We start from the raw sequence: 9,734 nt of genomic DNA on the forward strand, positions 1-9,734 counted from the left end.
TGGTACATAGTCGTATCAATGTAAAATGCAGTGCAGTGTTTGCACTAGGGTTGATACATGATATGGTGGCCTGGACTCAGATGGGGTAGGATAAGCCTGTGACAGGACTGGAACAGAAAGTGCTGGGTGGCTGGAGTGGGTAGGACTTACATCTTGGGTCTTCCTTATGTATATGATGCCTATGGGAAGGGCTTGGGTATGGAAGTGGTACAGAGATGGACTAGGATGTTGTATAGGTGGGATGGGTGATGGAACACCACTTTGGGAGGGGTGGGAGGGACCTTGGGTAGGATTGTCCCTCATTTCAGGACATGGTGATATATAAGCAAGGCCAAGACAAAGGATATGGTTCACAAGTTGTGACATAGTTACGGAAAAATTTCCGTGGATGGAGGAAAGTATTGGCTGTATTATAATTCCAGTTTTCGATCACAATGTTTATTTGTAATCATGGTATTCATTTCAGTTGTTAATGACCATCTTCAGATCTACCTGTATGTACATATGTTTTCTAGGTCTGAAAATGGTTATTACTGACCAGAATTAATAAACTGATTACAAATAATTACTGTGATACAGTACTGGATAAAGGGGATGTGGTTCAATTGTTCCAGTCCAAGGAGCTATAGGCTGAAGAGGGGGGGCACTCCTTTGTAGTTGTTTCTTTGGCTTGGTGGAAGGATTGGGGTTGTGTGAGGATATGGCATGGGAAATCTGTTTGCAGACTAGTTTGGAGGCTAGTGCTTGTCATTGAAAGCCTTCAGCATACTGGGCAAGGGAGTTCTCATCACTGCAGATACGTCATCCATGGTTGGCCAAGATTTGTGGGAGGGAGGAATTTTTTGGTGTGGAAGGGATGCAGCTGTCAAAACGCAGGTACGTTTGTGGTTAGTGGGTTCAGTGTAGACAGAAGTGTGGATGGAGCTTTCAGAGAGGTGGAGCTTAACATCCAGGAATGTGGCATGTTGGGCTTAAAAGGAGTAGGTGCAGTGAATGGGAGAGAAGGTGTTGAGGTTGTGGAGGAATGAGGATGGGGTGCCTTGGCCCTCATCATTAGTCCAGTTGATGAAGATATCATCAATGAATCCAAACCAGACTAAGGGTTTGTCATTTTGGGAGGCTAGGAAGGCCTCTTCTAACTGGCCCATAAACAGGTTGACATAGGAGGGGGCCAGAATGAGATATTCACTCTGCAGCGGAGTGTGCCCTGATCTGCCAGGAAGTTTCATAGGAGGGGGCCGTTGATTTGTTCACACACCTTCCCTTCAAAGACGAGTAGTTGTGAATTAGGATAATTTAGTAAGGTATATACAAGGAAGAGATAGTGGGTCTGGAATCTGAAGGACAATGGGAAGGGTAATGTTCAATAGCAGCAAGACCATAGGCATGAAGGATATTGGTGTATAGGGAAGTGGTGTCAACAGTGGGTAACAGGGACTCAGGAGATCAAAGGATGTGGATGGTGGAGAGCCATTGAAGGAGCTGATTGGCAACTTTGACATGGGAGGCTGGATCTTGGCAACTGGTTGGAGGTAGCTCAATAACCAGCTACTATGGGGCATCCAGAGCTGTTGGATTTGTGGATTTTGAGAAGCATTTGGAAGGTGGGTGTGCAAGATGTAATAGGAGTGAGGAGGGAAATACATTCAGGGGAGAGGTTCTGAGAAGGGCATATGGCTTTAAGCAGAAATTAAGAGGTTATGTTGGACTTCTAGGATGGGATCACTATGGCAGAGCTTGTTGATGGAATAGTCATACAGTTGGTGGAGGCCTCTACTAGGTGGTCATTGTGATTCATCATGACAGTGGTGGATGCTTTGCTTGCAGGGAGGTTGATTACATCAGGATCTGATATGTTTTAAGATTGTGCATGGCCGCCGTTCCTTGTGCTGAAAGGTTAATGTTCTGGGAAGGCTGCTGAGGCCGAGTTGGAGGTAAGGAATTCACGGAAGGTGACCAGGCTGTGGTTAGGTGGGGTGGGAGAAAGTCACAATTGAATGATGGTATGAACCAGAAGAGGCCAGGTTTAGTGTTGCAACCATCTCGCTCTCAATCTCCACTTACTCACTGTCCCCATGCCTTTCACACAACAATTTCCACTTCCTCCATCCTATCACCCCCTCCTGGTTCATGTCCCCACATCACTTTCAGCATGCATTGTCCCCCACTGGCTTCAACACCAGAACATCACATGCCAAGCCTGTGCACCTGCCAGTCCTCCATCCCGCACTCCTAGCCAGTGAACTGGCTGCCTCGCTCTGAGATGCTAGTCACCCACCCACGATCCATCTTCCTGCCTCTTGCCTTCCTCCCTCTCTATCCACCTGACACAACCCTCACTCTGACATAGTCCACCTGCTGAAATGACATTGTGCATCCAACAAGCACCATGCAGGTGCATAGGCATGTCTAAGCACATGTGTGTTTTCTGTGTGTATTTGTACTTTAGCTTGAGAAAGGATTCAAGTTTTCTTTCTTGTGTGTGTGTGTGTGTGTGTGTGTGTGTGTGTGTGTGTGTGTGTGTGTGTGTACCTTCTGACAACTCAATGCTTCTGCTTTCTGGTGAGTGGTCTCCTTTACTCCTAAAGTGTTTACATTGAACCAGAAATTTTTAACATTATGCTGATGTCTTCACTGACAAACTATATCTGCTGAATGTGGAATTTTTGCTGTGTGTTTTATTCACAGAAAGATTTTTTGTAGAAATTAGAGTTTGTTGAAGTAACATGTAACCTTATTCTGTAATATTGTGTTCATTTGTTTATTCTGCATGGAAATCTCTTGATTGCCACATGTTATTCTGCATGAGCTTGATGTACACATGAGTCACCTGTAATTTGCATTACTACTTTAAAGATACGAATAACTCTTCAAATATATCTACTGACTTGTTCTAAATAATGTTGCTGTGGCTCAGTTTTTCCTCTAGAACGTAGGAAAATGTAAAAAATGCTATGAAAAGTAAAAAAATGGCTTTAGGAGTCATATGCATCCCATGCCATTGCATAGACAGTCTTCATGGTTATTAAGAAAATAAACAGCAGTACTGTTTAAGACCCATAATCGTCTTTGAAACTCCTCATTGTATAGTGGAGTATTTCCAGAAAAACTGTAAATGATGAATGTAGGGAAGACAAGACAAATGAGAAAAAGTACAGATCAATACCTCTGCTGTCAGGTTTTATTAAAATACTGTATTGGAAAAAGTATTTTATTACAGAAGACGCATTACATTCATAGAGAAAAGTATTTTTTTTTATCTAGTATCCAACAGGGATTCAGAAAACACAAGTCAATAGAACTGCAATTTTTGATTTTGTGATTGAAGTCTTGACTGCAGCAGACCAGAAGGAACATGTATCAGCAATATTTCAATATTTTCGGCCCTCACAAAAGCCTTTGATATGATGGATCACAATTTATTGCTTGTAAAATTTGAACATGTAGGAATTGAGGGGGTTGATAGGTAAACAGAGAAATCATACCCGGGAAAAAAGAAAAAAAAAACCTAATAGACACCAGGAAGAGAACATTATGCATACTTTTTTTTTTACATGACCATGACCTAGAATAATTTAGTAATTCCAACACATTCATAAAATTTTGACACAAATGCTCAGATAAAGGCACAACTGCTGCAGAACTACAATATCAAACATGAAATTGTGCTTCACACATTACAGAGTTGTTAAGCACTAAAGCCTTCTTTTTAAAACAGAGAAAACTGTTGCAACACATCTTCAAACCACACAAAACAAACATCAGTTAATCCCACTATAGATTTATTTAATTAGAAAATGGAAACTCCACAAAATTTAATGGAATATTGGTTCAGAAAAACCTGAAATGGGACACATACATCAGCTACATGTACATTAACAAGAAGCTAAGCAAAACATGCTTTGGCCTAATAATGCACTATGTATACTACAAGGAAAAAATTAAAAAGTGTATACCATGGCCAAGCAGAGTCTCTGCTGCTATAGAGGATAAATTTTTGTGGCAGTTTGCCAATTACCAAAAGTTGCTTCAGAGCACAAAAAAGGATCACAAGGACAATTGACAATGTAGCTGCCAGAAACTCTTGGAAACCCCTATTTAAAACATCCCAGTTACTACAATGGCCATAGCTTTACATACTTGTGGTAGCTACTTACATAAAGAAAAATTTCAGAGGCTAAACAACTTAGTCTATACAAATCAAGCAGTCCATGTATATGACACATGGGAAAAATTTTATTTTTACAGTGATTATACAAATACATTTTTCACACAAAATGGACTACTGCAACTTGGGAATAAACAATACAATAAACTTCCCTATCACATCATGATCATAAAAGTAACAAAAATTACAAATAGTTCTGAAAATTCATTTTCAAGTTAGATGTAACTATATAATATGCGAATATATGCTAAAATAAATTTAAATTATTTTCTACTTCATTTCATGTATCTAAAATTGATTTTGTCATATATTGTACTATATATCAGATTGTATTTTTCTTGTAATGTATTCTATTGCACTGTGTTACATGCTTAAAATTGTATATGGTGTTGAAGTAGTTTTATATGAAGTTAATTAGTTTCATGTTCCACGGATCATTTTATTTCACATGATAAATCATAATGATGTGGAACAAAACAGCAGAGAGGAGACAGCAAGATTTCTAGGTAACTACTTCCATTACTTTTTTGGAGGAGGTTGGTGTTGTTTTGGGAAGGAGACCAGACAGCGAGGTCATCGGTCTCATTGGATAAGGGAAGGACTGGGAAGGAAGTCGGCCGTACCCTTTCAAAGGAACCATCCCGGCATTTGCCTGGAGCGATTTAGGGAAATCACGGAAAACCTAAATCAGGATGGCCGGACGCGGGATTGAACCGTCGTCCTCCCGAATGCTAGTCCAGTGTTTAACCACTACGCCACCTCGCTCGGTTTTGGAGGAGGTATTTTCATGGGAGGTATAAAAATAAACTTGATATAAAATGTCTGTAATAGTTATCTAAGTTATTGTACAAGATCTCTTAGCACTTTGAAACTCGGATCATTACTTTACAGTACATTACATTAATACTTGTTCCATAGATCATGAATACGACATTTCGCAATTATATGGAACGTGCCCGTTTAACATAAGTTTTCATTATACAGTTTTTTTCACTTACAACTTCATATCTAGAAATTCATCTACTGAGTAGAAGTAGTTGTCATTCAGACAGTCTTTTAATTTGTTTTAAATTTTCAAGCTTCGAAACGCCCGCGGTTGACTAGTTCTGCCTGCATTGCAGAGAGAGCGCTGATGTCAGAACAGGCGATGACGTACCATGACGTCATACCAATTCATATCCGTATATACGTTTCCGGTAAAGAATTGAGCTTAGAAGGTTTTGTGCGTCGTAGAAATTGTCGTGCTTGCATATCAGACTAGTATTTTGCACTTTGCAGGTGTATATTTCACAGTTGCATACTTTGTTTGTCGTATGTCCATCCAGAATCTTAACACATTCGGTAAGTATATAAATCCAGCGTTCAATTTTAATTGTGGTGTAAGTGATAGAATTTTCTACAACAAAATGGCAGATCGTGAGATCGCTATTAAGTTGTGCAATGCAGCTAAATTCATGAGAAGATTCTGCTGACTTTAGCTTTGATTTTTAAGTAAAGCTCGTATTTAGCTAATAAAATTGTAAAAGAGATCCTGAACAGTATTATAGGTCGCATGGTTGTGTAACATTATTTGATGATTCACTCCTTTATCAGCAGTATATACGCATAATCATAATCGTTAAAAATGGAAAAATTATAAGGGTTTTTATTCCTTTCAGACCCCTTTGCTGATGCAATCAAGGGTTCAGATGATGATGTCCAAGACGGTCTCGTGCATATAAGAATTCAGCAAAGGAATGGTCGTAAGACGTTAACTACTGTCCAAGGACTTTCATCGGAGTATGACTTGAAGAAGATTGTCCGAGCATGTAAAAAGGTTAGTAACATTATTAAATGCTCTGTAATGTGTGTTTTATGCTGTTCAATAATGATATTGTCGGTAGCACATGTATGCACCTTAAAAACACAACAACGAAAATGCACTCATTAGAGCCCGATTATACGAATTTTGTATTATCAGGTGTCGGAACAGTGCAAAAATAAAAGTAATGCCTGCGAAACTTTCATTTTATAATGAAAGCTGCAGGGAATACTGACAGATTGCTTCACGTGTCCTTGTTTGAAAGTAGGTCAATGCTGTGACCTAGTTGTGATGTGTTTTGTTGCCTACCAACTTGTCAGTTGAGATTTTGAATTAAAAGCAATAATTCTTGTTGCAGGAGTTTGCCTGTAATGGCACAGTAATTGAACATCCGGAGTACGGCGAAGTACTTCAGCTTCAGGGTGACCAGCGAGAAAATATTTGCCAGTGGTTGACAAAAGCAGGGCTTGCCAAGCCTGAACAGCTTAAAGTTCACGGGTTTTAAACAAAAGGAAATTAAAAACTGTAATCCAAATGATCCTCCTATAAAAATTTTAATTGGTTTGGGAATCTCAGGAGTGGGGATCACCTGTGAAATCATAGTCAGTAGTTGCTAATTTTGGCACGACTTCATTACTCTTTATCAACCTGTAGCAGACGTTAACTTTCTTAGCTTCAATTCTTTCCTTATGCTCTTTAGGTAAGGTTCCCTCTGTATAGGAAATTATCTTTCATATTGAACATTCAAGGAAAGGAAATAATGTGTTTTGCCTTTATGAGGTAGTATGTATCTTGGCACCATTGATGACTTTCGAGAATGTATCATCTGTTTAGGAAGAGTGTGTGATTGAATGAAAAAATCTAATGGGCAATTTTGCTTTAACAATTATATGTATTTTTGTATAGGAAAAATTAACTGTGCTTAACATTTCTTTGTGCAGAATGCCTTATTTGTTTTTTATCTGTCACAAGATGGCATGTGTGATTGCAACCTCTTACTCCATCAGTGCCTTTTGTGGGGGCAATCATACGATACAGAAATTGTAGCTTGCAAATTTTTATAGTACACTTTTTATTAACAAATGTGAAGGGAGCCTTTAGATTACTTAAAATATATTGACATTGTATCCCCACTTTTCATTAAAAATTAATGATCTAAAGCATTAGAAAATGACCATAAGTATGGTATGTAACATTTGAATTGTTTCAATAAATTTATTAATGGAGTAATTTCATTTGTATGTTCTCATTTTCCTTTGCATTTGTTACAAAATGTTGAATAACATAGTGTGTAAACACGCACTTATTAAAAAGTACGTGTAATTTGAATATTCACTACTACAAGAAGTAGTAAATATTTTTAAAGACATGGAAGAGTGAACAAATGTCCACTACATTAGAATGCTATAGTGGCTTAAGTAGTGTTACAGCTTTATTGTTATCACATGCCTCACAAAGTGAAGATTGGTGTAATCATGACATAAGTGTACCTTACTGTGTAATTTGTTACTGGAAATACTGACTACAGTGGGACTGTCAGAAGTTTCAGCACTGTCCAGTTGGGGGTTATTACACATAAATGTATACTTTTTATTGTGTTTAGCTGTTGTAAAAAACATTAATTATTGTTAAGAAATAGTTCCAGTGACATATGCTCAAGGATACTGAATACAAAACCTTCAGTTCTAGTCCTGAAGAAAACTGCAGACAATGTTAGGCCCCAAAAGTGTATTTGTAGTACATAAAAATGTTGATTATGTAGTATTGTTGGAAGATGAGATGCATGATTGAGATAGCTTGCAGATGTTGATGGTGGTCTTGGTACATGTTATTTATGGAATACAAACTGAAGAAGTTTTATTTCAAATGTGATTGTATGGTTGTACCAGTAGTGTTAAAATAACTGACAGTAGCAAGGTAAAAAAACCACTGAAATGTGTGTAGTGGATGGTAGGTACACGCAGACACTTAAGCCTTATATGATAACTTCTTTCCCTGTTGAATAAAATGAACATGGTCAGAATGCAGTGATACAAATTTGAGTGAAAGCAGCTTCTGCAGTCATGTTATATAGAATAATTAGATTGTTCCTCAGCTGGAAGTTTGTGTGGTCATTTCTTAGCTTTTACAGGGGTTCCAAATAAAAATTAATTTGTAAGAAACAGATTGCTTAAAAACATTGTATTCAGTTCACAGAATGCACTGTATTTTCACAAGGTGTGTACCAGCTCTCATGGTTTAGAGCTGACAGTTATGTAGGTTATAAGTGTCCAAAGCACTATTGAGCTGAAGATGCCAAGATAAATATTGCCTGTGTGCTTTCTGGCTAATTCTTAACAATGAAGAGAAAAGTTCAGTTATTCATTCTATCCAGTTGAATGCCAAGAATGGTTTAGATGTAAGCATGTACATTGTAGAGCTTTGTGTTTTGATAATCTGAAAAAGGCAATTGGAACAGTCTTACCCTATACTGTACCTCACAGAGATGGTATTGCTTTAATGTTATGTCACTGAAGTCTGACCACCTCTGAAGGAAAACTATTAACGGAATATTGATAATTTTTACTTACGGACTGTCTGACAGCAACTGAATAAAACACAATTTTGGTGCCATACGCATTTCGCCTTTATTTTCTGCAAGGCATCATCAGTGGCAGGTTGCATGGACAATTTCTTACATATTACGCTCCTGTTGCATTTTTGGTGGTGGTGTTCTTATGAAATGCAGCAGGAGTGTAATATGTAAGAAATTGTCCACACAACCTGCCACTGATGATGCCTTGCAGAAAATAAATGCGAAACGTGTATGGCACCAAAATTGTGTTTTATTCAGTTGTCAGATGGTCCATAAGTAAAAATTATCAATATACCATAATATTACACACAACTGAGGAAGACAGGACTACAAAAGTTGAAAACTATTAACATTTAAATTTGTTAAAGTGAAGAGGTAAGGTAATGAATTCAGTACTTAGTTTGTTTCATACTTCTTGGTGACTTAGTACTTCATTATAAAAAGTGTGTAAAATTGTAAGCAATTCCCAATGAAAATTTAGGGATTTGTCCGGATAGTGCACTTCATTATAAAAAGTGTGATAATGGGATACCAGACTGTCTGTTTCTGAAAAATAGTAAGAGTTAGTGTTTAGGGTAAATATGAAGCAGTCATTGAATCAAGTGATCTTACATCAGCTGACAAATTATTGTGTAATGCACCCAGGAAGTGTTTGGGTGGCGTCTATTCAACTTACTTCAGGTGCGGTAAGTGAAGTTCATCTTTTGTTCCTAATTATTCTGTATACCCTCTTGGCTAAGAGAATAATGTGGAATGTAGAAGTTATGCTCTTTTGTTATTACTTTACGTGGTCACACTATATTTCACACAATAATGTTATCACTTAGAAATAACTGAAAAAACTGTGACTGGGGTTTATTCTTCTAATTGCACCATTTTGTCTGCTGGGATGAAAAGGGGACAGACGTAGCAAAAGAACTAGGAAAGTAATCCAAGGGTGGAAGAACCCACTGTGATGTTCAGACTGAATTGATTGTCAAGAGAATGCTGGAAGGTATGTGAAATAAGCCACGAATGTACTAGATTTCATAGTTTGCAGCAAAGTTGTGCGTGTAGTTTTCCATTTTTTCTAAAAAAAAATTTTTTTTCTCACTGTATTTGATGAATCACAAGGGCGGGCTTTGTTTATTTTTTTCTTCATGTTTTTGACTGCTTCTGTAGCTGACATACTCAGGTCCCAAGAAAAGATC

The 9,734-nt window shown here is 37.8% G+C and overlaps 1 protein-coding gene across 1 annotated transcript; it reads left to right on the forward strand.

Moving 5' to 3' along the window:
- The first annotated feature begins 5,348 nt into the window (after positions 1-5,348).
- On the forward strand, positions 5,349-7,199 carry LOC126480774 (eukaryotic translation initiation factor eIF1). The gene is made up of 3 exons (XM_050104074.1): positions 5,349-5,509; positions 5,827-5,984; positions 6,328-7,199. Exons 1-3 carry the CDS (start codon positions 5,482-5,484, stop codon positions 6,472-6,474), a joined length of 333 nt encoding a protein of 110 aa, XP_049960031.1. The 5' UTR covers positions 5,349-5,481; the 3' UTR covers positions 6,475-7,199.
- The last annotated feature ends 2,535 nt before the right edge of the window (positions 7,200-9,734 follow it).

This window comes from Schistocerca serialis, chromosome 5 (assembly GCF_023864345.2).
Source record: "Schistocerca serialis cubense isolate TAMUIC-IGC-003099 chromosome 5, iqSchSeri2.2, whole genome shotgun sequence".
Taxonomy (NCBI): Eukaryota; Metazoa; Arthropoda; class Insecta; order Orthoptera; family Acrididae; genus Schistocerca; species Schistocerca serialis.

What these genes read in the sequence shown, in the direction of transcription:
- LOC126480774 (XM_050104074.1), top strand. Translation starts at nt 5,482, where the DNA reads ATGTCCATCCAGAATCTTAACACATTCG. An exon ending in CCAGAATCTTAACACATTCG is followed by an intron (nt 5,510 to 5,826) that starts GTAAGTATATAA and finishes TATTCCTTTCAG; the next exon opens with ACCCCTTTGCTGATGCAATC. An exon ending in TTGTCCGAGCATGTAAAAAG is followed by an intron (nt 5,985 to 6,327) that starts GTTAGTAACATT and finishes TTCTTGTTGCAG; the next exon opens with GAGTTTGCCTGTAATGGCAC.